The 27215-nt window shown below is 47.1% G+C and overlaps 1 protein-coding gene across 2 annotated transcripts in view; it reads right to left on the reverse strand.

Moving 5' to 3' along the window:
- RABL6 (RAB, member RAS oncogene family like 6) overlaps positions 1-27215 on the reverse strand; it is a 56487-nt gene that overhangs the window by 25691 nt on the left and 3581 nt on the right. The window contains exons 2-7 of one of the 2 annotated variants that reach the window (XM_078615995.1): positions 25312-25476; positions 21820-21954; positions 15540-15587; positions 12997-13049; positions 2164-2249; positions 376-516 (exon numbers count right to left, since the gene is read on the reverse strand). In XM_078615995.1, the coding sequence (XP_078472121.1) occupies positions 376-516; positions 2164-2249; positions 12997-13049; positions 15540-15587; positions 21820-21954; positions 25312-25444 (596 nt within the window). In that variant the 5' untranslated portion in view covers positions 25445-25476. Of the gene's footprint in view, positions 1-375; positions 517-2163; positions 2250-12996; positions 13050-15535; positions 15588-21819; positions 21955-25311; positions 25477-27215 lie in introns of both variants that reach the window. The other variant, XM_078615996.1, reaches the window with a different exon arrangement.

Genomic DNA, 27215 nt, shown 5'->3' on the forward strand with positions numbered 1-27215 from the left:
AAGACATGGGGGGGAAGACATTGGGGGGAAGACATGGGGGGGAAGACATTGGGGGGAAGAGGGAGAGAGCAGCGGCATAAGCGAGGTAATTGGTGAGCCGTGTGCGTAAGCGAAGTGAGCAAGGTGACCGAGGTGAGCGTGGTGAGCGCGGTGAACCGTGTGCGTGAACGAGTCGGTGAGCCGTGTGAGTGAGTGAGGTGACTGGTGAGGGTGAGCCATGGGAGTGGGCAAGGTGAGTGGTAAGCCATTTGAGTGGGTGAGGTGAGCGGTGAGCCATGCGAGTGAGTGAGCGAGGTTGGCGAGGTGAGCAGTGAGCGAGGTGAGTCAAGTGAGGAGCGAGGCGAGAAAGATGAGGAGCAATCAGTGGCCGCTCACCGGTCGAGGCCCTCGAAGAGGCTGTGCACGTCGTCGGGCAGCACGACACGGTGCTCCCCCATGTCGCGGTGGTTCCCCAGCACAATCACCGGCACGTGCAATGGCACGCGGCACAATTCCCGCTCCACGTAGCTGTAGGTCCTGCACCGCCCCACGGCCACTGCATCACGCAACTCACGTACTCGCCAAACCCCACTCGCTCACTCCGCGGCATTAACTCGCACCACAGAGATCGCACGGCCACGCGCACCATGACGACTTGTTCACTCGCCCACTTGCTCACAAAACAACTACGAAACTCTGACCAAGCAGGAGCTGGACGCCATCATCGAGGAAGTGGAAGAGGACGATACATGAGGGCCCTCGAGGGCCACATGAGGGCCACACGCCGGCCACACGACGCCTCTGGTTTTTCCAAGAGGTGGGGCAATCGGACCAAGAGAGCCACACAATGGTGCAACAGCAGCTTATTGCATGGTTAAACTAAACTATTTTTGATACCAGGTAAAGCCTACTAAGCTGTATAGCTCTTTTTCAGAAGTGACCTGGCTATCACAAATGATAGCTCAAGGAAGTGGCTTATCATCACGTGCAAATGTATAGCAGCCACGTGAAATTCTAAATGTGGAGGGAAAACGGTGACTCGGAGAAATATACACACGACCGTGGAGAGAGAGACACGCAAACTCTAAATATACAGCAGGCGTCAGGGTCGGGATCAAACCGACAACCTCCTGTATACCAGGCAAGGTACTTACCATCTCACCACTCAGACCACGGCATTAACTGACCCCACCACAATCGCAGACACCACACAACTCACTCACACCCACAACACACGCACTCACAACACGACACTCACTCACACATACTACGGAACTCACTCATTCACACCACTACATACCCACACACCAACGCACCCACACACCACAACACTCCCACACATCTATGCACCCACGCACCCGCTCACACCACAACACATTCACACACCCACGCACCCGCACACCACAGCACTTTGTCACCCGTTGTGCCGACACACTCAAACACCCCAAATGCTGACAATCCAGTCCCCCGAGGCGGATTAACTGTTACCACCTTCTCGCTATTCATTCCTAAACCACCTCGATAGCCCATGTGGCAGCACACGTGCGCTTGCCAGCAGGCAAGGCAGTTCAAGGCAGTTCACTGTGACACGGTGTGCACCGCGACCCTATCGTCAGGTTAGTAGTGCTCCACTGCTAAAACACGCGCAACATATTTGACAGAAAAAATATCAACTCGTGTCCATAAGCTCCATCGTGTACTCACCAGGAGAGAGCACAGCTCTATAATAAGATGCGTGTGTGTCTTGGTGTAGCAGTTAGCGCGCTGCACTACGAACCCGGCGATCCGGGTTCGATTCCCGCTCGTGGCCAACAACCAGTGACAATTATTTGAACCGGTCCCGGGCCTCCCCTTGGTCGACTCATCCTCAAATGATTACCTGGTCCGGTGTGTAAGCATCCCACTGGGGAGACAAAGGCGGCCAGGCGTGGTGTTGGCCACCCACCCCCTCGTGTGCTGTGCCAGACTATATCGGTGCACGCCAACAGCACTTGCCACAACAGTCTGTTAAGGCTATATGGGGGATCTTTGCCTTTTTTGTCGTATTAGGCATTTTAATTTGGTCGTGCCAACTCTTGCTGCTATTTGGGGGTTTGAATCCTCAGCAGCACTGTCGGGGTTGCACACCAGCACGAGCGACGGCCCGTGCTGGCACGACGGAAGGAACGAAACGCGCTCGCTTACCACTGCTTGGTGATGTCGAACATCATGATGACGCCGTGGCAGTTCTTGTAAACATCAATGCACTCGGCGTCCAGCGCGAGCTCATCCTGCAGGAACACACGCGCATCGTCAGCGATCCCTTCTCTGCTAGAGCTCGATAGCCGGCGGTTAGTTACCTCCAAGTCACTCTTCTATCGCTACTACCATGGTTGATATTCCCGTGAACTTCGACTTTCATTGATTCCTCCACCCGTGTTGAGGAATTCAGTCGACCGAACTATTTCATCTCATCTATTTCGATTTAAAGCTTTCGTGACTGCAGGGATTCATCTTCTTGGTTCTTTCGGTAAAGTCACGTAGAAGGGAAGTAATAAAATAATAAAAATAAAACATAATAAAACAATTCTCACGACGTTTCGGCCACAACGCAAGCAGCCGTCCTCAGGTGAAAACCAGGTCTGTCGAGGCGACAGCGTCTGAATGAAACAGCACACGTGCTTGCAGCATATATAAGCTGGGTTGGAAGGGGGGAAAAGAGCGCCTTGACAAAAGAGTATGCATATCAAGAGGCATTTAGCATATTTATGGGAAATGCAGGTATGTGATTAGTACTACTCATGCCCGTGCATTATGCAGGATTAGCAGCATCAAAGGGAAGGGATATGGGAAATGCAGGTATGTGATTAGTACTACTTATGCCCGTGCATTATGCAGGATTAGCAACATCAAAGGGAGGGGATATGGGAAATGCAGGTATGTGAATAGTACTACGTATGCCCGTGCATTATGCAGGATTAGCAGCATCAAAGGGAGGGAATAGGAGTAGCATTAATAAAGGGAAGGAGTGTTAATAGTATGTAGCTGCAGTAACTAAAACCACCACGTAAACAACTAAAGTATAAACTACATAGTATCATCAGTATACTAAATATACTCTACAATAAGCTGAGTTACTAACAGTAAGTAATACATTACAATTCTACGTCGTAAAAAATATATAATATGCTTCCATCTAAACTTTATTCTCTTACATCACACGAGTCTACACTGTACTATATACTGCCATAGACAAACCCAAAATTAAATTATATACTGTTATGCTATAAACCACTGTACCATTTCACACGACGGTCAATGGTACAGAGTATAATAACAAATAGTATAACATTTATATGCTTAATACAATGTACAAGTAATATATAGTATCGTAATTGTATAGTCAATATACAGCAGTGTGATATACATTAGGGTGGGTAGAATAATACATAGTGCAATATTACAATGTATAAGGTGGTTTATAGCAATACAGTATATAATTTAATGTTGGGTTTGTCTATGGCAGTATATAGTACGGTGTAGACTCGTGTGATGTAAAAGAATAAAGTTTAGATGGAAGCATATTATATATTTTTTACGACGTAGAATTGTAATGTATTACTTACTGTTAGTAACTCAGCTTATTGTAGAGTATATTTAGTATACTGATGATACTATGTAGTTTATACTTTAGTTGTTTACGTGGTGGTTTTAGTTACTGCAGCTACATACTATTAACACTCCTTCCCTTTATTAATGCTACCCCTATCCCCTCCCTTTGATGCTGCTAATCCTGCATAATGCACGGGCATAAGTAGTACTATTCACATACCTGCATTTCCCATATCCCTTCCCTTTGATGCTGCTAATCCTGCATAATGCACGGGCATGAGTAGTACTAATCACATACCTGCATTTCCCATAAATATGCTAAATGCCTCTTGATATGCATATTCTTTTGTCAAGGCGCTCTTTTCCCCCCTTCCAACCCAGCTTATATATATGCTCCAAGCACGTGTGCTGTTTCATTCAGTCGCTGTCGCCTCGACAGACCTGGTTTTCACCTGAGGACGGATGCTTGCGTTGTGGCCGAAACGTCGTGAGAATTGTTTTATTATGTTTTATTTTTATTATTTTATTACTTCCCTTCTACGTGACTTTACCGAAAGAACCAAGAAGATCATCTCATCTATGCTTTGTTCAGACACCACACTGCGGGTCACAACAACACACTAACCCAATCACCAACTCACTCACACACCCACCCACTCATTCAGCCACCACACTGAAGGTCATAACACTTCTCTCGATGCTTCAACCACTTCGACTCACCGTCAACATTCCATCAAGTTTCCAAAGCCCTCAGAGCCTGACTCACTAGTCAAAATATTATGTCGTCATTGCCACAGACGCTCCTGCAGGATAGTCATCTCCCTGATGCCACTCATCACCCGTACAAACAGAGCGGTTTTATCGTTACTTGTGGAGCCACCCATGCGGCCGCTCGTTCGTTCTTGTTGAAACTACAGCAGCGGACGTTAAACAATCAGCCCACTTCGAATAGAGGCCCCGAGACATCGCTGGCGTAACTTCAACGTTGACAGTTTCGTGTCCGACCTTGAAAGGTCTGCATTGTTACAAAAACCCTCCCGCCGAAGTGACTGCTCTTTCCACCTGCTATTTGTTGTCCTTATCCTGCACCTCCGATTAGCACGGTTGGCTACGTACGGTGTGAAAGAAGTTCAACGTACGTACACGCGTGTATTCACGAGCACGAAGATCAGCGTCGTGGTTACGACCAAGGCTGTCGCCATGTGAAAGCAACGACACGTCGGCTGGGGCGGATCTATCGTCAGTGTAAAACTCCGGCCACTGTGACAGCGCGGCGGGGATCACTTTCAGCCACAGCGAACAAACTCCTACCGGACGATTACGATCAACTCCTGGCAAAATAGTTCCAACTTGTTCTGGTCAAAGCTGAGAGTGCGACTACAGCCAACTGTATATACGTGTATACGTTGAACTTCTTTTGCACCGTATGTAACCAACCGTGCTAATCGGAGGTACGGAGGAAGGACAACACCTTGCATAGCTGCCACATCAAGCTTACTGCCAAAGATCAATGACATCTGCCAAAGTTCTTGAGGACAAAGATCGATGAGATTCATTTAGCTGCCGTCAACACATCGGCCCCTGGATTAATCCCTTGACCAGTCAATAGCCTTACAAATGTCAGAGACGTAACAAATGACGAGGTCATTAATATTATGAACAAGTTCTCATTCTAATGATGTTCACTACATGCTGTGCCGACTCAGTTAATAAAGGCCACTGTCTCAACAGTTAGCACCAACAATCACAAGAATACGCAATGCACAATTTCACGAGGGTTTGTTCCCAGCCAACCACAAACATGCAACTGTACAGCTAGTCTTTAAAAAGACTGACGATCTCAGTTCCTAACAGCCAATCTCAAACCAATCTGCCTACCTGTAAGATCATTTTAACCAGGACAGCCGCGGTGACCGCCCTCAATAATGTTCTGCGAGCCGTAGACACGCTGGTCATGCCACTGTCCAAGTGGTACTGGTTTTAAGTTCGGCTTTTGATACCGTGGATCACAAGACTCTCCTTAAGACCCTCGACAGGCGTCTCGATGTCTGGGATAGGGCGCTGGATTGGCACGCTTCGTATTTATCTGATCGCTCACAAACATTCCACTTTAGATTGCAGTGCTCACCGACTTATTAAGCAGACTGTGGTGTCCCACAGGGTTCTGTTAGTGGTCCACAATTCTTTATAGCCTATGCGGAAGCTCCTGCTCACAACATCGGTGCGTTCAATATAAATTACCAATTATATTCTGACAACACACAAGTGTATCTCCATCCTAACTTAACCGGTATCCATCATAATAGTGCCAACAAGACCTATGGCTCTTGTCAAAATTCAACAGTGTGTCACAGAAATCAACAGCTGGTGTGCATCATGGCGACTTCAAGTGAACCCAACAAAGCTGAAAGCAAATGATTCAACAGCCAAACCAACCTACGGAAGATTAGCAGCCATGACGACTGAGACCATGCGCTCACCCGTTTACCCATAATCCACAATCGCTCCATTACGGTGTGTACGGAACGCTGCAGCCCGGCTGCTTATGGGACCACTCGCCTTCCATGACCGCGTCACATCTGCTCGTCGAGAGTTGGCTCCCAGTACAATTCCAGATAGCGTATGAACTGTGCCGATTAATACACATTGCCAATATACAGTAGACTCTCTATTATCATGTGCGGTTTATCCTATTTTGGGATTAACCAAATGCACCTGAAATTGACATAAATGAATAACTCATGGATTTTCCCTGAAGCCCAAATTAATAATATAAAAACAGTCATACATTATTCTTGGAAATGTTTATAAGTCACGTGCTTAATTCAACCAAATATGTTGCTTTAGTTAATGTGAAAACCATTGTGATCGCCTCTATAGTACAGTAGTTGTATATCTTTGCAAGTGCCTTGAGTTTGATTTATGTTGATTGGCGTGGCTCTGCTGCTGTCCACTTAGTGGGCCGAGTCTTCTGTGCGGTAGCAGCAAAGTGTTATCACTGAGCACGCACATAGATCAGTCGATCGTTAGTCTTGGTTCTAAATTAAAAGAGTATCAAAATCATCAGTTGTGCTTCAAAAGCCATTAATTTACATCCGAGTGGTTTTGGCATAGAGATCCGCTAATAAAATTATATTTTTGGATTTTCCGCAATTTTGAATCATCTGCGGCCGTCCTCCCCATCATTAGCATGGATTGAATCTATTGTGTGCATAAAAACAAATGTCCAGTCTGTTTGTTCAAACCCTCACAACCACAGCAAACCTCATTGATGGGCTGGTGTTCGCTCTGCAGTCAGCTCCGACTACGTCGTCCTGCGTGTAAGCAAAACGTTTGAGGAGCGCCGCCGCATTCTCGTTCGCTGACCCTAAGGCATGGAACTCACTCACCAGAAAACTGCGTGCTGAAATTTTTTGTAATATCTTTCGGGCACTTTTTAAAATGTTTTTTTATCAAGCTGGCTTTTAATTCTAAAACTCAGAATTGATAATGCAATGTGCCGCTCGTCAATATTGTAAGCAGTGCAATAGCGGTCACCATTGTATTTCTTATTTCTTCCCTTACACTCCTCCCATCATTCACTTTTCCAAAGCTTTTATAATAAGTCCATTAGCTGGTTACCTCTGACAGCTCTGTTTGTGCGTGTTTGTTGCTGGGCCATTTGACTTCTTGGGCCTTTGGGCCGATGCTCGGATAACCGCGTTTAAAAATATATATATATATACATAATGAGAGCGCTCTGTTGTGTTTCCCTTCCTTAGCCGGGACGGCTAAATATTTTTACACAAGGGGGGGGTGATGAAATGAGAGCGCCATCGCCTGGATTATCAAGAGGGCATACATAATAATTATACAGTCCATGCTTATCCATAGTTGGGTTTACATCTAGGGAAAAGGTGAGAGGCGGTTCCACCAGGGAAGCCTCTGGAACGTTCGGGAAGGTTCCAGGAGGGGTGTGGCCAGAGGCGGGGCTTAGTCCCGGGGTAGGGGGATATAAGCGGGACACAGAGCAACGCAAGGGGTCGGTGTTGAAGACTGAAGAGGAGCCCCGACGCTGCTGCCCCGCCATCTCCATCAACCACGTGGCGGCTCGTCCTCCAGCCGCCCAGCCGCTCCCTGGAGCACCGTCAGCCAGCGGTGCGTTGGAGAGCGGTGACGGGTTCATTTCATCGGGACGGATTGCTGCATGATACACACCCGGGCACTGTTGGTAATAGCTGGCCGGTTTCACAGACGCAATGAAGGAAGTTGGCTCGTAGAGTAGTTGCCGCGGCGGCGGGATCGTCGACGGTCGCAGCCATTATTCAGGGTGTTAATGTTCACATCCTGGTTGATACGGGGGCCTCGGCTACGATTGTCTCCGATGTCATTTTCCAGTTGTTGAATATTCTGGCGTCGTGTGTTCGGCCGGTGTACGATGTGTGTGTTGCGGCTAACGGGGGGAGTATGGCCATCATTGGCCAGGTTGACGCATTGGGGAAGTTCACGCATCGGGACCTGTGTTGATTTCGCGCACGTTGGCCGTGCCTTGCCTGTTGGGCACTGATTTTTTTGTCTCCGATGCCGGTTAAGATCCTTGTCAACCAAGGTTGTCTTGAGCTGCCGTCGGGTCGTACATTGCGGTTTTTGTCATCGACGTTGCCACAACCGGCGTCCGCCGATACGGTTCAGGCGTTGGTTGATACCACCGTCCTTATTCCGTCGGGTTCGCAAGTGTTTATTCCGCTCCGTTATCGCAAGCACATAGGTTGCGTTGTCGCGGAAAACGGTGTTTTGTTGACGCCCTCGAACGCTGCTACGCGAGGGCTGACATTGGTATGCGCTCAGACCATCGCGGGCACTGTCTTCACTCACGCTACCACCGCATTTACCAACCGGGTAGAGCGCACGTCAGCGCAGGCTGCCTGCGCTGTTGGGCAGAAATGCTCAGTGGACGATCGGTGGATTGCCAACCTGTGTGCCAAAAACGCCTCGTTGTCACCGGCTCAGCGTGAGGAATTGCGCCTTGTGTTTTTCGAATTTTCTGACGTATTCAGCAAGGACGATTACGACTTGGGTCGTAATCGTCCTTGGGTCGTAATCGTCCTTGTTGTCTCATCATGTAGATGGGCGATGCTGCCCCCATTTGGTTGAATCCGCATCGTATGGGGCCGTCAGAGAAAGAAAGTGTGCGCCGCGCCGTAGACGACATGTTGGCTGCAGACATTATTTCGCTGTCCACCAATTGATGGGGCGCTCCAGTTGTTTTGGTTAAGAAGAAGGATGGTAATCTACGATTTTGTGTGGACTTTCGACGCCTTAATAAGGTTTCCGTGGAGGACGCGTATCCCCTGCCTCGGATGGATGATTCGTTGGATGCGTTGGCCGGAGCGCGGTTTTTCTCTACACTTGATTTGTCTTCTGGGTTCTGGCAACTGCCCTTCGATGAGTCTTCGAGGCAGAAGACCGCGTTCCACACTCCCCAAGGTCTTTTTCAATTTAATTGTTTGCCGATGAGATTGAATGCCACTCCTGCCACATTTCAACGACTTATGGAACTTGTCTTGGCTGGTCTCCAATGTGACACTTGCCTTATCTATTTGGACGATGTCATCGTGTTCAGCTGGTCGTTTGAGGACCAACTCCTCAGGCTGTGCGCCGTTTTTGCGCGGATGCGTTCGGCAAATCTTAAATTCAAACCAAAAAAAAGTTATCTTCAGTGCGGTATTTGGGTCACATTGTGAGTGCCAATGGTATCTGAACCGATCCCACTAAGACGACTTGTGTACGTGATTTGCCAGTTCCTGCGAGTGTGGGAGATATCCGAAGCTTTGTCGGCTTCGCCTCCTATTATCGCCGGTTCATTCCGGGATTCGCGTCTATCGCGAAGCCATTGCATGCGCTTACGGGTAAAAATCAGCAGTTCCATTGGGGCCCGGAGGAGGAGACTGCTTTTAATACCCTTCGTGATCGTTTATCGGACGCGCCTAATCTCGACTATCCTGATTTTTCGTCCCCCTTCATCCTTGACATGGACGCCAGCGATATGGGGATCAGGGCCGTCCTGTCACAGGTGTAGGGGGGCGTTGAGCGCGTCGTGGCGTACGGTATTTGGGTGCTTTCGCCGGCAAAATCCCGATATTGTGTCACTCGTCGGGAGTTGCTGGCGATTGTTTATTTCGTATGACTTTTCCAGCCCTATTTATATGGCAGGTGATTTGTCATACGCACTGATCACGAGGCCCTCCAATACTCGTTGAAGATCGAGCAGCCGGGTGGTCAGTTGGCTCGCTGGTGGGAGTGTTTGCAGGAATATGTTTGATGTCACCTAACGGAAAGGGGACTCGGCACGCTAATGTGGACGCTCTGTCGCGATGCCGCTTGCATCTCGATGTGCGTGCCGATCCGGGATAAACCGCTGCACTCCCCCCGGCGTGTCTCGTCCTATGGCTGCGTCCAATGTTGAGACGGATTCGGGCGATGCGGTGCTTCCGTCCGCCGAGACAGTATGTTGGGGCTTTCGCGTTCAGTGTGGATGCGAGAACAACTCTCGGATGATTTGTTGACCTCCTTGCGGGATCGGGCAGCATGAGTTGTGGGTGATTCAGAATCCATCAAGGACGGTCGTGTTTTTGTTCATGACGGCTTATTGATGTGGCAGGATGCCATGCCGGTTCGGCTACGATCGGTTGTTCCTACTTCCCTCCGTGCGGGGCTGATCCGCACCTTGCATTGTGAACGACTCTTCCATCTCGGTGTTCAGAAAACTTTGCTTACTCTTCAGAGGGATTATTATTGGCCAGGCATGACGTTCAATGTCACCGGGGCGCTTCGGTCGTGCACCAAGTGTGCACGACGGAAGTCACCTCGGCAGCGTTATGTTCCGCCCTTGCAATCGATTTCCGTCACTCGGGTCAATGAATTGGTCGCGTTAGATGTGTCATTCCCACGCCTCGTGGGAATAAATATCTCGTCGGGGTCCAATATTTCTCCCGTTGGCCTGTGGCGTGGCCCCTGCCAGATCAATCTGCCTTGTCCATTGTTGATGTCTTTGTGAACGGCGATGTCATGGATAAGGGGGCGCCAGAAAAGTTGCTCACCGATCAGGGTAGAAATTTTACGTCTAAACTGTTGCGGGGAGGTGTTGCTTTGGATACCAGGAAAATGTTTACGTCTCCCTACCACCCTCAGACCGATGGTATAGTGGAGCGGTTGAATCGCACCTTGTCCGCTATGTTGTGCCAGATGGTAGATGAATGACAGGCAGACTGGGATCTTCAGATACCCAGCGTTCTCTCTGCCTATCAGATGGCGCCTCACGCTTCTACGGGATACTCGCCATTTTTCCTAATGTATGAGAGGGAAAACACGCCGCCGTTGGATGTCCAGTTGGGCTCCCCAATTGTACCTCGTAAATCAACTCTTCCCGATTATATTCAACAGTCCCTACGGTGGGTTTCGGAAGCACGTGAAGCTGCCAGGGTAAATACCTCCAAAACTCAGGGTCGAAATGAACGTTGCGCACACCGGTCGAAAGAGGACATGCCGTGGTCGGTTGGGGATGCAGCGTGGCTTCATTGTCCACAGGTGCCGCTTGGCACCTCTGCTGAACTTCACAGGCCATGGCAGGGCCCTGTGACGATTTTAAAGGTTTTGCGCCCTCAGTGTGTTCGTGTTCGTCATGGTTGCCGGTGTTGGTTTGTTCACCCGTCGCAGTTGAAACCGTTTATTGCTCTTGTGCCGCCATCGTCATCTCCAAATCCCGGAATCCCGGTGCCTGACGTGGCCAACAGACCTGTCATCCCTGTCAAGGGTGATCTTCCGCAGCCTGTTTCTTTGCCGTCCACAGCGCCCCTGAAGGTAACGGCGGGACCGGAGGACGTCGCCATTTCCCCGTGCCCATCTGCGGGGGATCTGGCCGGACCGCCCATTGTTGGACCACTACCTCCACCAGCCGGTGTTCCTGTTTCGCCACTGACGGATGGACCGGCTATGCGGACACGCTCAAAATCGTCACGATTTTCTTAAGCGGTTTCAGATTCGGGTTGCGTGTTTTTCCGCTGTGTTGTTGTTGCGTTGGGGGGGTCCAACATTCCGTTATAATTCTCTCTTCGAGGTGTGTTCTGTTCATGGGGCTAATGGCGCTCTGTTGTGTTGCCCTTCCTTAGCCGGGATGGCTAAAAAAGAATTACACAGGGGGGGGGTGGGGGGGGTGATGTAATGAGAGCGCCATCGCCTGGATTATCAGGGGGGCATACATAATAAGTATACAGTTCATGCTTATCCATAGCGGGGTTTACATCTAGGGGAAAGGTGAGAGGCAGTTCCACCAGGGAAGCCTCTGGAACGTTCGAATAGGTTCCAGGAGGGGTGTGGCCAGAGACAGCGCTTAGTCCCGGGGTAGGGGGATATAAGCGGGACACAGAGCAACGCAAGGGGTCGGTGTTGAAGACTGAAGAGGAGCCCCGCGCTGCTGCCCCGCCATCTCCATCAACCACGTGGCGGCTCGTCCTCCAGCCGCCCAGCCGCTCCCTAGCGCACCGTCAGCCAGCGGTGTGTTGGAGAGCGGGCGAGCGCCACGTGGCATGGGGCAACGTAGACACACGAAGAGTGGATATCCGCGGAGCAGAGACGGAGATACGTGGCTGTACCGAGCTTTATTGAATAAACAAACCGAAGTTACTTACCGTGTCGGAGATCACTCATTGCACATATATCACTGTGAATCCTACACCTTCACCACACGACGGCTTAGACAAGGAAGCCGCCAACAGCAGGTCTTGCACAGCCGTTACAGAGACAGCATGAGCTAGAGAACCGGTGCGAGGCTCATCGATACGCATCCACAGGAGCAGAGGGGTCCGTTCTGAAAGGGTCACTGTAAGCGATTTAGCACGTTTCGCCGCTGCAAGGCGGCGAGTGTTTCCTCGCGGCAATTTGGCCTGGGGATGACCAGAGGCAACTTATCACGAGGGCGCCTTACCTGAGCAAAGTACTCCCCAACGTCGACATTGCCAATATCAGACACGGTTCCAAATGGTGCCTCATCGTGACGACGGTGCAATTCCTAACAGCCCTGCTACACGTGATGATTCAAGATTCAAGAAAAATAAAAAGAAGTAACATTGCTAAGACTCTCTTGCCCATTCCTTGCGCACAGCTGCCAAGCTGCCCAGCTCATCATCTTCAATTTCCCGATATTAGGAAGCCACTATTGCTATGCACTTTTAAATCATCTATATTGAAAACAAATATATTTAGAACTGCTTTGTGTATTTTGTTTGTTGTGCTTCCCCCGCACCTCTGATTAGCACGGTTGGCTATGTAGGTGCGAAAAAAGTTCAACAAAACCACATATATTGAACCAAACACCACAGACACTTTCAGTATTGACACGCCCCGTTAACGGCGGTGAGAGCGGAAGTACCGGGGTGCAGCCCTCCTTACCTCCTGGGGCTCGTTTTCCAGCTTCAGGGAATCCCCTTTCTTCCTGCTCCTCCCTGCCATGCACAGCACGCAACACAGCGTCACGCACCGCGGTTCTCACCTCAACACCGCGTCATGCACCGCGGTGCTCACCCCAACACCGCGTCACGCACCGCGGTACTCACCCCAAGCAGCACAGCATCTCGCACAGGTTTACAGTAAAAGCGCAGATGGGTTCGCACGTGGATGCGAGTAAACAACTCAATTACAATGTTACCAGTTTTTGCTTGCAACTAATTCACACCTGAATTCGTATGGTTTAAATTACGAATGCACGCATGCACATTGAACTTCTTTCGCACTGTATATAGCCAACCCTGCTAATCGGAGGGGCGGGAAAAAGGACAAAACACGCAGGTATACAGCGCCCACGAAGGTTTGGAGGGGAAAGTTTGCAACCCGGCAAAGATTATTTTGTTGAACTCGATGATAAACCAAGAGACCAGGGGTGGAGTCTTGTTGACCAAAACAACAACGGCAACAGCGTTAAAACAAAGTAGGCGCACTAAAAGCTCGGACTTGCCGAGACTTCCTCTGAAGACAAAGCGTCATCCTGAGCGTCAAAGTGAGGGATGAACAAAGGGGTAGAGCGGTGAGACGCGACAGGCAGCAGAAAACAAGGGGCAGGCGACTTGAACAAATATAAGGGCAGGCCACATAAACAAATAGAAGGACAGGAGACATAGACAAAAGAAAAGAGCAGGCAACATCAAAAAAGAGAACAATTTTTTTAAAAAGGCAATCAGTCGGAAGCGAGAATAAGAAACGGAACCAATAAGGGAGGCAAAAGAACGATGGACATGCGCAGAGATCGGTGACAAGTTCAAAACCCGCGGGCAAGAAAGCAACGTCGCAATGTTCAAACCAACAAAAGGGTCTTGTGTTTGGTGCCTTGTGCTACAGCAGCTACATCAGTGCAAATTCCCCAAAAGGTAGCACTGTTTTCACCTTCGCAACGCTGGTTCTTAGGATTCAGCGTCAGCACCGGCATAAGGGATGACATTCCATACAGGCAGCATCGTCCTTTCCTCTAAACATCTGGCAATTCGCGAATACTGGTTCAAGCAAGCCCGCTGATCAGACACTGAATGTGGAAACCGGTCAAGGGTATCGAGTTGTCATCATGGCCAAAGCCATGATGCCGCCGTACCTCACTACTAACGCTCTCTACCCTCCGCCAGATCCCGCAGCTGCAGCACAGGAAACGCGTAGCGACATGCAACGTGTGCCCTGACCAGTGTCCCACCATCTTCTCTTTTTTCTGTTAATAAATAACAATAATAAACTATGTTTTATTTTACCAGGTAAGGCCCACTGAGCTATGTAGCTCTTTTTCAGAAGCAACCTGGCCACAAATGATAGCTCAGCAAAGTGGCTTATTGCGTGGAAATATATAACAGCCAAATATTCTAAACAAGTGTGACGTTGATTCTAAATGTGGAGGGAAAAAACCGGAGGACTTGGAGAAAAAACCACACGACCATGGGGAGACACGCAAACTCCAAAAAGGCGAGGGAGATAACATCTCGCCACCATCGCCCGATTCGTGACAACCACTTCAATGCCTGTCTCGGCAATCGGCCTTTATCCATCAAGCACTGATCCCACCCAACACAACTGGTTGTGCATAACTATATCTAAAACACTCACATGACACGCTATCTTCTAGGCTTCTGCATTGCGTATCCTGTCGTGCGACGGAATTCATAGCATTCACCTCGACACAGCTGGCCTCAAATGTCAACAACTTATTGGCTCGAGCTGCCGAGTCAGCGTCCAGCTCTGTGATCTACACATTAATACAGATGGCACTCCTGCCTCCAATAGCCTTCTCTTTACGATCAGACTTACCACAGTTTTATCTGTGGGACCTTTTGCCAGCATCAAAATGATGAAAACATAACAATAGGCTTTACCCTTTCTGGCAATAAAAAAGGTATTAAGATGTTCAAACGCGAAAGAGATACCTATTGCAAGGCATCCTTATTTTTACGAGTTTGTTCGAGTTAAACCAATGCTTCTAAAAAAAGACGTTCACCCTCAGAAGGCAGTGTGGCTAATGGGATGTACGTACCGTCACGACCTATACGATCTGCTAATTTACATCTGCTCCATGTGCCGACTCTGTACCTGGGGTGACCGAGCCTTTGCATGCACTGCGCCAAGACTACGGTACGCCCTGCCACCTGTGGTCAGACAGGCGAGGTCGCACACTTTGTTGCGGTCTTCTCTAAAGACTCACCTGTTTCACCTGGCCTACACTTCCCATGTATGACCAGTGGACTCTGGACTCACTATTTATATTTCACTATTTATATTTCCCAACTTCGTGCATGGCGCACTGAGGTCCTTGGATGAATTGCGTCTTATAAATGTCAATTATTATTATACAAATATTTTACATTTGTTTGTGGAGACACAGATAAGGCAAGGTGTATCGTATGCTCATATATTGTTGTAAATGTGGTAAGAGGTAAGTACATATTGCTTTGTCTGCCACTTGCCTTTATCAACGACATCCCAAACCTCCACCTTGACGACATCGTCCGTAGCTGCGCAAAAGGAAACAAGTAGAAGCGTTAAACATAATGATGGGGACATGGGTGCATAATGTTCCGTAACGTTTTATTCGTAATGAAGAAGCTCATAGATACAAATATTTACATCCACCATGCAGACTGAAAAAATATAATGAAATAATCTCATTGATGTAGTGCAGGGGTGGAGAACGTCCGGCCCGCGGGTCGTATAAGGCCCGCAAAATAATTTGGTCTGGCCCTGCCAAGGCAACCACAGGCGGGACTCGAAATTCATTAAATCTAGGAGCAAACCTGGAAAAGCAGTTGCGAGTAGCAACATCATCAAAACCAGCTAACATCACACACCTCACCAAAGAGAAGCAGTTCCAGCCATCACATTAGGGGTGAGTTAATTAAATGTTTGACCAAATATAACAGCCTAATTTTTAAGTTGATAATTTTGTATGGCCCGCGAATGATGTTATAAATATCCAAATAGCCCTTGGCAGAAAAAAGGTTCCCCACCCCTGATGTAATGTATGCATGTTGAACATCTTTCGCACAGTAGGTAGCCAACCGTCCTAATCGGAGGTGAGGGGGAAAGATAGCAAGCCAAATATAAAAAAAAAACTGTTCCAAAGAAATTAGTTGTAAAACTAGATGATATTCTATGGTTCTTTCAGTAAAGTCACTTTACCAAAAGAACCATAGCATATGAATTCCTGCAGTCACGAAAGTTAAGTCAAAATTTAAACCAGATGATTTAAAAGTGCATAACTCCAGTGGCTTCCTAATATCGGAAGAGCATTCCAGACGGCCGCATGGATGTACAGTTGATCGTGAGACAGAAACTAAATCTGCTGCCGTTTCATTGAAAAAAACACACAAGACAGGCGGTACGACGATCCACATTTACGGCATTTATACAATGCCACCATGGATCAATTTACGAAGCAGAAACTTGATTAAAGAAGCATCTTCCGACGCGACTGAGAACAAATTCGAACAGTCGGTCTGGTTTTCCGACGTGACTTGACGTGGAGCTTTTGTTATTCTGCACGCATGTACGTTGAACTTCTTTTGCACTGTACGTAGGCAACCGTGTTTTTGTGGCTTTTTACCGACTAAACCCTGTTAAATGTGACTGACAAAAGGAAAAGCACATCGGCAAGTCATGCTTCTGCTGTTTCAACTGTCAACGATCCCATTTATGACGGGGTTTCCAGGAAGCAGGGACCACCTGTAATTCTACACATTTCAAGAAGTAGTGCAATCATCACTCGAGAAGTGGAATGCCAGCCGAAACGTTCATGGCATGAACATGATGCAGCGCAGTATCGATTGGCCTGGCAGGTGACGTCCCAGCCGTCCGGCGAGGCTCTGTGTACAGAACACTGCCCACCATCCATAAAAGGTTTTTTTGCTTAGTTCGCGTAAATATGTCGTTAAACCCGTCGCCACCCGATACAGACAATTAGTCAAATTTGTCACGTAAACAAAACGTGCCAATTTGTTACTAGTTCAGCACACTGGTGTGTTGGAGAGTAAACCCACAACATTTACAATTCGAGCACCTGTGACGTTTCGCCGGTAATTACAACCAGCATCGTCAGGCGACAGCCAGAGTTGGTCGCGAAAGCCTACGCGTTAAACTGACTGCCCAAATAACCATTTTGGTTATTTATTTAAAATGTATTTATCTCAGAACGGCCTCAATGAATATCAAATCTTTTTCAGGATGGTTCCGCTAAGTTTTCACAGGAGGGGGCAATGTTGCCACTCTGTGTGATCCTGCATGAATACAAATTACCCCTCCAGACCTGTCGGCCTGGAGGGGTAATCATGGGTATGGGCCAGTTACATAATGACTAACGAAAAGGGAGCGTATCTGGAGTAAAGGTGAAAGGCGGAGTCATTCGGAAAGCTCTGGGAACCTGCTCGATGGTTCTGGAAGGGGGTGTGGCCGGAGGCGGGGCTTGGCCACGCTGGGAGGGATATAAGGGGAATGGAACAAGAGGTTCGGGGCTGTTGCGGGTCCTGGGTCCTGGCTGCGTCGCTGCTCGCCACCATCTCTCTTCGTCGTCCGGCCGCGTGGCTGATCCTCTGCACGGCTCTCATCTTCGTCGTCGCTACGCTAGTCAGACAGCTGTGTCATTAGACGCCGATGATGGGGTTGTGTAGAAGGGTTGGCTATGTGTAGCCATGTAGATACGTTCTGTATAACGCCCAGTATTGTGCCCAGTGTGAGAATAAATAAGAAGCTCTCTACACGACATGTCTCGGAAGTCGCTCACTACACAGGTATGCCTCCATACATAATCAAAGTTTTTTTTTTTCAAACCTTCATTTTGGATAATCTTGATCGGGAAAGCCTAAATGTGTTAAAATGGTATCCCTCGATTTACCAATGTTCAGTTTTATGCAACTTCGCGTTTATCGACAAATGATGGACACTTTTCGATCAATTAATTTTCTCTCCGGCCACGTGCGCCATGAGATCATCAAACGAGAAGCCACCCAGGAGGCTGGGTAGTCATCAACCCGCGACAGCGTCACGGTGTCCCTGCAGTGGCAACAATGACGCCTCTACATCGCCTCGCCAGTCATTCCTGCACGGTTTGCTACGTACGGTGCAAAAGAAGCTCAATATACATACATATATTTCAACATGCAGATCTTTTGGCAAGTTCCCTGGTCCAACAAGGACTGAATCCATATGTACCAACTTTGGTAAGACACTGCCTTACCAACACTTACTTTACCGGGAATGGTACATTCTACAAACAAAATGGAAGTTTTAAGCTTATCTTTTTTCTCTCTCTCTGGCTTTTTGTTTTCTCTCTCTGCCTGTGTCCTCTCTTTGGAATTTTCACACTTAAATTCTAACTTATCAATCTTTGAAATACGTAATCAACCGGGCTATGCATTGATTGTGTGTTGACCGACTCTCTGTGTTGCATTACATTACATTTCGATATTTTACTAGGTTATTTAATTTTAGTGTGTCTTTCTCCTAATTTTCAAGCTTGCGTACCGTACCACGTCGTCGTCTTGCTTACCGTACCACAGTCGTCGTCCACTCATTGACATGCTAATTTTTTCTCTGCCCCCTCCCTCTGTCCGCCCCCGCCCCCTCTCTATATTTAAGGCCTCGTCACAGAAATGACCTCTCTCTTTCTGCCGATACGTGTTCTCTCTCTGTGTGTCTTTGTGATGTCTGTCTGCTTGTGTGTCTGTCTATAGTTTTCTGGTTAGATTTTTGTTGCTATTTCTTTTATACCTGATGATGATTGCTTGTGTTGCAATCGAAACGTCGTAGTATGCTATTATTTAATTTATTATTTTATCTTTATACATGACTTAACCGAAAGAACCAAAAAAAAAATGAGGGTACCCCAATGGGTTCTCCCTTATCGCCAGTGGTAGCGAATGTTTTCATGGAGAAATTTGAGACAGATGCCATCCAGACATCCACCCTACGTCCTTCCTTGTGGAAGAGATACGTAGATGACACGTTCGTCATCTGGCCACAAGGCCTGCCAGCACTGAACCAATTTCTCAAACACATCAATTCCATACACCCATCTATCAAATTCACCATGGAAGTGGAAAAGGATGGCAAGCTACCATTTATGGATATTTTGATCGAGAAGAGACCTGATGGCTCGTTAGGACACTCTGTCTACAGGAATGCCACCCACACGAATGCCTATCTAAAGCCTGACTCCCACCACCATCCAGCCCAGAAGAATTCCCTCATCAAAACTCTACACCATAGGGCTCGTTGCATCTCCGACCGGCATCACTTAGCCAGTGAGCTGGAGCACGTACACCAAGCCCTCAGGATGAACTCTGCAGGCCCATCGCCTATTACACAGGTCAACACACTTTTTCTGGCATAAGGTATTCCAACGGTTTTAAGGTAATCTATCACATCAGGTTTTTGAGATATCAAATATTGCATTTTCAATAAAAACTTGCAGAAGAAAAATATTAAATAAATGTGGATATCTACATAAAATTATATTATAAACACACTATCCTAAAAATACAGCACCATATTTTAACACTAAAGGAGTCACTGACTCGCAACAACTTGCAATCATAAGTGACAAGAGTTAATTTCGGGTAAAATCAATGAAAATGGGGTATGCCGATAGCATAAAATGAGATGTGATAGAGCAAATCTGAGATCAGATTTGGAATCAGCACCCTGAAATAAGTCTAAAACAGCTGCAAAAGTCCAGGCCAGAAAAAAATGTTTTTTTTTGTTGACCAGTGTTATCAGATTTGTTCATGAAGCCATCCTGATATATAAACACAGACACAACTTCAACCGAAAATATGGGTACAAACTGAGCAATCATTGCAAGGACGTTATTAACCAGGTAAAGTCTTAACTGACTGAGATGTTTCCATCCCACCTGTCTATGTCAGCTGTTATTTCCGACTCTCTGTGTGTCTTTCTCTCTCTCTCTGTGCATCTCTCTCCGATCTCTACTTCAGTGACGTGGGTACTGCCGCGGGGTCCACTTTCTGCCCCGCCTCCCCCCCCTCTCCCCCACCTTCTCTCTCCCCCCCTGCAGCCGCTGCTACGGTGGACCACTTTACTCCAGTGACCTGGGTGCTGCCGCGGGATCCACTTTCTGCCCAGCCTCCTCCCCCCCCCCCCTCTCTCCCCCCCTACTGCCGAGGCCTATATAACCTCGTGCCACGGCAGATCTCTTCGCCTACTTCAGCAGTTTTTTCTTGCTGTGGTTGTCCCACCTGATGACGATTGGTTGTGTTGCGATCGAAACATCATGATCCATTATTTTTTCTACCGATGTGACCTTACCGAAAGAACCAAAGAGTATGGATTCCTGCAGTTACGAAAGCTTCAAATCAAGATTTTCCCTGAAAGAGTAAATTACTTTTGTTGTTAATTACTATTCAATAGTTTTAACATTTATGTTATTTTATTATTATTATTGTATTGTGAAACGAGATATAGGTACATATTTTTAGGTTAAGGGTAGAATTGGAATGACTCTCAAAACTAAATGTAGTTTTACACGTGTTTTTTTTAAGAACGCATCCCTTTGTAAACAGAGGGAGGGATACCTGTAATTTGCAGGAAATTTTTCAGCATTGGGATGTTTAGCCGATACCGGGTGCATTCTACGCTTATTATCTTTTGAGGTTTTTTTTTATTGCCGACACCGGAGAACCTAGAGAAAACCCACACAGGACATGGAGAGAATGTGCAAACTCGTACACACAGGAAGGTGGCCGAGTCGGACATCAAAGCCAGGTCCCTCTGGCTGTGGGGCACGAGTGCTACCCCTCGTTTACGCTGAAGACATGACAAATTGATCTCGATATTCCCGACCAGTTTCGACATTCAGTGTCTCATCAGCGGACTTGCTTGAAACAGTCATCAGGAACTGCCAGATGTTTACAGGCAAGAATGATGCTTCCTGTATGGAATATCATCCCTTACATTGGCGCTGACACTTTAATATCTCACCCAAGCTTATGCTGAAACTTACAGTCGGAAGTGATTAAAAAAAATAAACGAAATTAGCCAGCATTTAATTTGTTTCCTTGAACGGTCTCGGTGAGAATGTTATAGGTTGGATTAATTCATAAAAGACCGGTCACTTCTTAGCAGTGGTTAATCGCATGTTTCTGGTGGTGCTGTATTGAAAGCGGTGCACAAGTACAAATAACAAAAACTAAACGGACTCATCTAGAACACTGTGGCTCTAAAGAGAGAACAATAAACGTTCTTCGCAGCACATAACAAAGTGCCAAGGGGTCGACTTGTATTGGTGAAAGTGTTGAGTTTTTGTTATTTCTCATCAGCAGCATCACTCAGCAGAACACACAAGGGCCATGCCTCCTGCCGTCCTTACTCTGAGAGCGCAGGGTTTGCCACAATGTCGTCGTTGCGATACTCTACAACATTCATCTTGACACGACGATTATTGATGCAGAATTGTGTTCCGCGCCTGTGTATGTCACGCTAATGATGGTTTGAAGTTTTTCAACAAAAGTTCACTCGGCAAAAGCCCGCTACTGATATTTATAATCCATAAAGCTGCGTGATCTTTAACACTTTTGATGCACACGCTGTCACAAAATTACGATGGCCGTATAATCGCCATGCCATCCATTCAAATGAAAAAAGCCTTGACAGCAGAACTAATTTGTGGGTAATAGCTATTTTTATTAAGCGTACGTACACCTAACAGGATGTGTGTGTGTTGACTGCGGGAGAAACCTTTGTAGTTCCACTGGATGCTGGCAGCTTGGATCTCCTGCGTGGGAATGTACTCCTCCTGGAAGCGCTTGCCCTGGAGACGGTGCCACAGCGTTGTCTTGCCCGTGTTCCGGTCGCCACGGATTATGATTTTCACTGTGCAAAGACAGACAGCGACAGCGTCGGACACCGGGCAATCTACTTATCACGGCAACCTGCAAAGCCGAGGTCAAGAGGTCACGATATGTTATATAGACCCGACAGACCTGTCTCTAGTCGGCAGTAGTTAATCAAATGTTTCTGGTGGTGCTGTATTGAAAGTGGTGCACAAATAACACCTCCGGTTAGCACGGTTGGCTACGTACATATATAGCATGGTCAATGCCACAGATGCCATCACACATCACCATTGCTTCCTTCCGCCTGTTTCAAAGTTAACCAAGTCCAATACACTCGCAGAAACGCAGAGACATGCGTACACATGTAGACAGAGACAGGCAAAAAGACAGGACCATACGAACAGACACACAGACATGGAGACAAAGAGACACATAAAAACAAGGAGATGTGGAGATGCTAAAATGAAGAGAAAAAGACAATGACAGAGACACAGAGATAGAAGTGGGCTGGGACAGGACATGTCGCTAGTCACAAACATGTAGAGCACATGAGTTGAGAGACTCGTGTGCTTTAACACATACACCTTTGTATGTCTCTGTTGTTGCGTTTCTCCGTGTTTGTGTGTGCGTCTCCTTTTCTGTGTCTGTGAATGCGTGTGTCTGTGGGGAACGGTAGTGTAGTGGTCAGCGCGCTGCGCTACGAATCTGGCGACGATCAACACCAGTGACAATTATCTCAACCGATCCTGGGCCTCCCCTAGGTCGACTCCGCCTCAAATTAGTACCTGGTGCGGTGTGTAAACATTGCGACTAGGGTGACAAAGTCGGCCGGGCATGGTGTTGGCCACCCACCACCTCGTGTGCCGGTACTTGCCTTCATAGGTTAAATCGTGGTCTGCAATGATCGGCATTTTGTGACGCAGTGTTCGTGAATGCCGAAATATAAAATGAACTTATTATTCAATCGTATTTACGTGCTGGATTTATACAACAGTGATGCTGTGGCAGTGCTCGACCAACAACGGGAAGGTAGCGGTTTCACAGTCTCAGCCCCGTTATCCCACCAGTATGGCTAACACAAGTGCAACTTTGTGGAAACTCAGAATAAGAATATTTATTTCAAATGGAGGAATCCAATGAGCTATAAAGCTCTACTGGACATCTGTGGGTGTCCTACAGAGAGACTGGCCAACCGATAAACGTGGAATTTCCGCGAGCAGCCCAAATGCAGCTCGTTCCAACGTGGATTTTTCTCCGGGTCCTCCGGTTTTTCCCCTCCACATTTTGAAACCTGCATTTAGAGTATTTGGCTGCTGAAAATGTCCACATGATAAGCCACTTCGTTGATCTATCATTTGTCGTCAGCGATATTGCTCAGTGGGCCATACATGGTATAATAAAAAGTTTTGTATAGGACCAACTGCCTCTCTTGATAAAATGAATAGGCCAATTATTTCCATAAACGCAAACCAAGTTAACTCTCTATTACGTGGTGAGCAACCATTGTAAGTAACGTTGGAGAAATGTTAGTTTTAGAAGAGACAAAATATGCTCTTAAAATATGAGATAGGGATTAAACATTTTACAGTGGGGAAAACTTTAGCACAAATCTATAAAATAAGTAAGATGCCAACTACCATATTCTCCATATTAAAATACGAGGAAAAAAGTTGTCTCAAAGAAAAAGTTGTGAGTCAGTATTACAATCCACTGGGCATGTGAGACTATATTTGAATAACTTTATCCACACCAGGTATAGTCAACAACTTTATTGGCTCTACATTGCCATTTCCCCCATTATTACCATATTATCCAATTATCAGATGCATTTTTTCCCCAAAGTCTCCTCTCTAAGTCGTTTTCCTCTCCAACACACCTGTGTGCTGAACTAATTGAAAGATAGGAGAGCGGCCTCCTCTACGAGGGCATGGAAGTGGCTATGTTAGTGAGAGAGTAGCATGATGTTAATGTGAGAAAATTAGCAGGGAACTGAAAGATAGGAGAGCGGCCTCCTCGACGAGGGCACGGAAGTAGCTATGTTAATGTGAATGTAAAATCGAAGAGTGGTGTAATCCAAAGGCATGAGTGCAACCCAAAGGGTGCAATCCAAAGGGCATGTGAGCATGAGAGTGCAATCCAAAGGCATGAGAGTGCAATGCAAATGACATGTGAGCATGAGAGATCTAAGAGAGAGGCATAGAGAGACACAGAGAGTCGGAAATAACAGCTGACATAGGCAGATAGGATGGAAACATTAAGTCAGTTAATACTTTACCTGGTTAATAACGTCCTTGCAATGATTGCTCAATTTGTACCCATCTTCTCAATTGAAGTTGTGTCGGTGTTGAAAAATCTGGATGGCTTCATGAACACATCTCTGAAGGTAACATAGCCACTTCTGTGCTCTCATCGAGGAGGCTGCTCTCCTATCCTACAGTTACATGCTAATTTTCTCACATTAACATCGTGCTAATCTCTCACATTAACATAGCTACTTCCGTGCCCTCGTCGAGGAGGCCGATCTCCTATATTACTTTTACATGCTAATTTCTCACATTAACATCACTAGCCCCGGCAACTTCTTTATGACCCTTGGGCTACACCCATTTCAAACCTTTTAAAACAGTCTGCCTCAGCAGCAGATCATGCTTTCTCACCTGATGACGGACGCTTGTGTTGCGCCCGAAACGTCGTGATTTATTTTATTTTATACCTACGTGACTTTACCGAAAGAACCAAAGAGTATGGATTCCTGCAGTCACGAAAGCTTCAAATCAAGATTAGTAACTAATTGGCACGTTTTGTTTATGTGCCAAACCTTTCTGATTGGTTGTCAGGTGGTGGTGGTGGGTAAACGACAAATTTATATATACGCAATCTAACCCATAAAACCTTTATTATGGGCAGATATTGGTATCTGCAAGAGCTGTTAAGGTGCTTTGCTCAAAACATTATTAAAAGTAGCAGTGGTAGAAATGTGCCAGTACACGATGGTACACCATACCGGCACTTCTCAACACCACACACGCATACCGGGGCAGTTGCTATTCCTATACTAGGACGTTTCTGCAGATGGGACACGGCAGTGAATGTGGGTTACTGCAGCACAAACAAGTGTCATGAGCGGCTCTTTTTCATTCACATTTCGACCACCGGTTAACAAAGTGGCAGCACACACTGGCTCCTATACTTCCAACAGTGTGGGAAGCGAATAAGGTTCTGTGGGGTACCGCAGCAGGGAAGAGGGATGGCCACCAGCAGACACCCTGCCCACACCACCAGCCCCGAGACGGTCACGCTCCGCACGCTACGCCCTCACACACGCACGCACGCGGGAGCCTCGATCGGCAAGCCTGGGCCCTCCCAACGCGCAGGCGAGTGGGCCTTGACTTACTGTTGTACTGCACTCCCTTGGCGAACTTGCGCTGCAAGGCCTGCCCCATGGACTGGATGCCAGCAGGGGTGCCTCGGTCGCGCGCCCCTCCTCCTTGTTCCGAGCCCAGGAGCTTTTTCCACGCGGAGAACATCTTCAGTGTGGCGAGGCGACGTCACTGCCCGGCTGACAACACATGCCGACAGGACACCACGTGCCAATTAGCACGGCCACGCAGGTGTGCAGGGCCCATTTCTTTTAGTATCCGTCACGCCTCACGCCGGCGTGGTCGCACTAGCGACAACCACATGTGGGCACAGGCTCTGGCATGGTCAGCGACATGGCCCGTAAGGCGTGGTGCATTCTCTACACGATAGCCAGTGGCTCGGCAGCAGAGCAAACGGCTCGAAATCAGAAAGTTGCGAGTTCAAATCGTGCTTGTGGGTTGATTCGACCTATCATCCCTCCGGGTCATTTAAATTTAATATCACTTTGTAGGTAAATGAACAGTGGTTGTCCTTTGGATAGATTGGTCCCCGTCATAGGAATGTGGCATTTCGGCCACTGGCTCAGTCCTGTAAAGAGGTGCTAAGTACCGCTTCAATGCTCATGTGATTAGGAAATTATGGCATAACATATTTGTATTTATTAGAATGCTGCCTTATTTTGATCTCAATATCATTAATCACGCGCCTTTTGCCCGTCCAAGGACGGGTGTATTTCAGTAAATCTGAAACTTGCAAGCGAAAAGCAGACCGCGACGTGATATTAATTGCATGAATTTGTGTGCAATTTATAAGGCCGCGGTAACAGACTTATTTAATTTAAAGGTTATAATCCCTTGTTCATCATGACGTCCTTTTTACTTGTATCTCTCAATAGCGTTACGGAGATCGCGTGACCTGAGGGTTCTGCCTTTGTAGTGAGGGTTGTAAGTTGATGCTGAGGAGGGGGGAGGAGGCGCCTCGCCCACCCATGTGGAGTGACGTCACCCGCTCATGATTATTAATGAGGGGGGGGGTCCATGTGGAGGTCGTCACCTGTTCATGAGTATTAATGAGGGGGGCTGGCTGACGTTGAGTGACGTCACGCGCGGGACACAGACATTCTTGGCTCATTATAGTAATCAATTCATTTTCGTTGGTCCACTATGATTGTTAATTAAAACTATAAAATAAGTGTTTAGTTCTCAATGAGGCTCATGTTTATCCACTGAATGAATGTCATTACTTAATGGCTTTAACATCACCGGTCTAATATTATACTGCAGTCAGCCCATTCAACATCCTGTGCGTCTTTAGCGTGCCACTTTCATTATTCAGTTCAATTTTCCAAAAGCCCTTCACGCCTGCTCTTATCGATGTCTTCATTCAATCACTTTGATATCAATTTGCCTTCAACATTTGCCCTCGAAACGCATACTTCAATTAGCATGGTTGGCTACATATGGTGCAAAATAAGTTCAACATACATACGTACTCTGGTGTTTTTCCAGAAGCATCTGAAAAAATATCAGGAATTGTCTATCGATTTTGTTGTACGTAACTTCAGCATTGCAATTATTTATCTTGAGGCCAACCTTGTAGCATTCTTTAATCAATTATTCAATCTAATTCTGGAATGAATTTCCTAGCATTGCAATCATAACTATTTCATCAGCAAATATGAGATCATTGATATTTATTTCCTATTAAATTTATGCCTTTTTTTGTCCAAACCAATGTTCAGAAAAAAATATTCTAATTGCACTTCCCATAACTTTGACTCAACCATGTCCCATGAGTCCAACTATACTTCTAACACGTATTTTTCTACTTTGTTCAGGCAATCTCAGAGTAGCTGCAACATTTCTGTAAATGTTAAGCGAGCCATTGATTTTGCAAGCACCTGTTTGGCAGCACCAAATTCCACCGAGTCCAAAGCCT

The sequence above is a fragment of the Lampetra planeri genome, chromosome 49 (genome assembly GCF_965212315.1).
Source record: "Lampetra planeri chromosome 49, kcLamPlan1.2.h2, whole genome shotgun sequence".
In the NCBI taxonomy this organism is placed as follows: domain Eukaryota; kingdom Metazoa; phylum Chordata; class Hyperoartia; order Petromyzontiformes; family Petromyzontidae; genus Lampetra; species Lampetra planeri.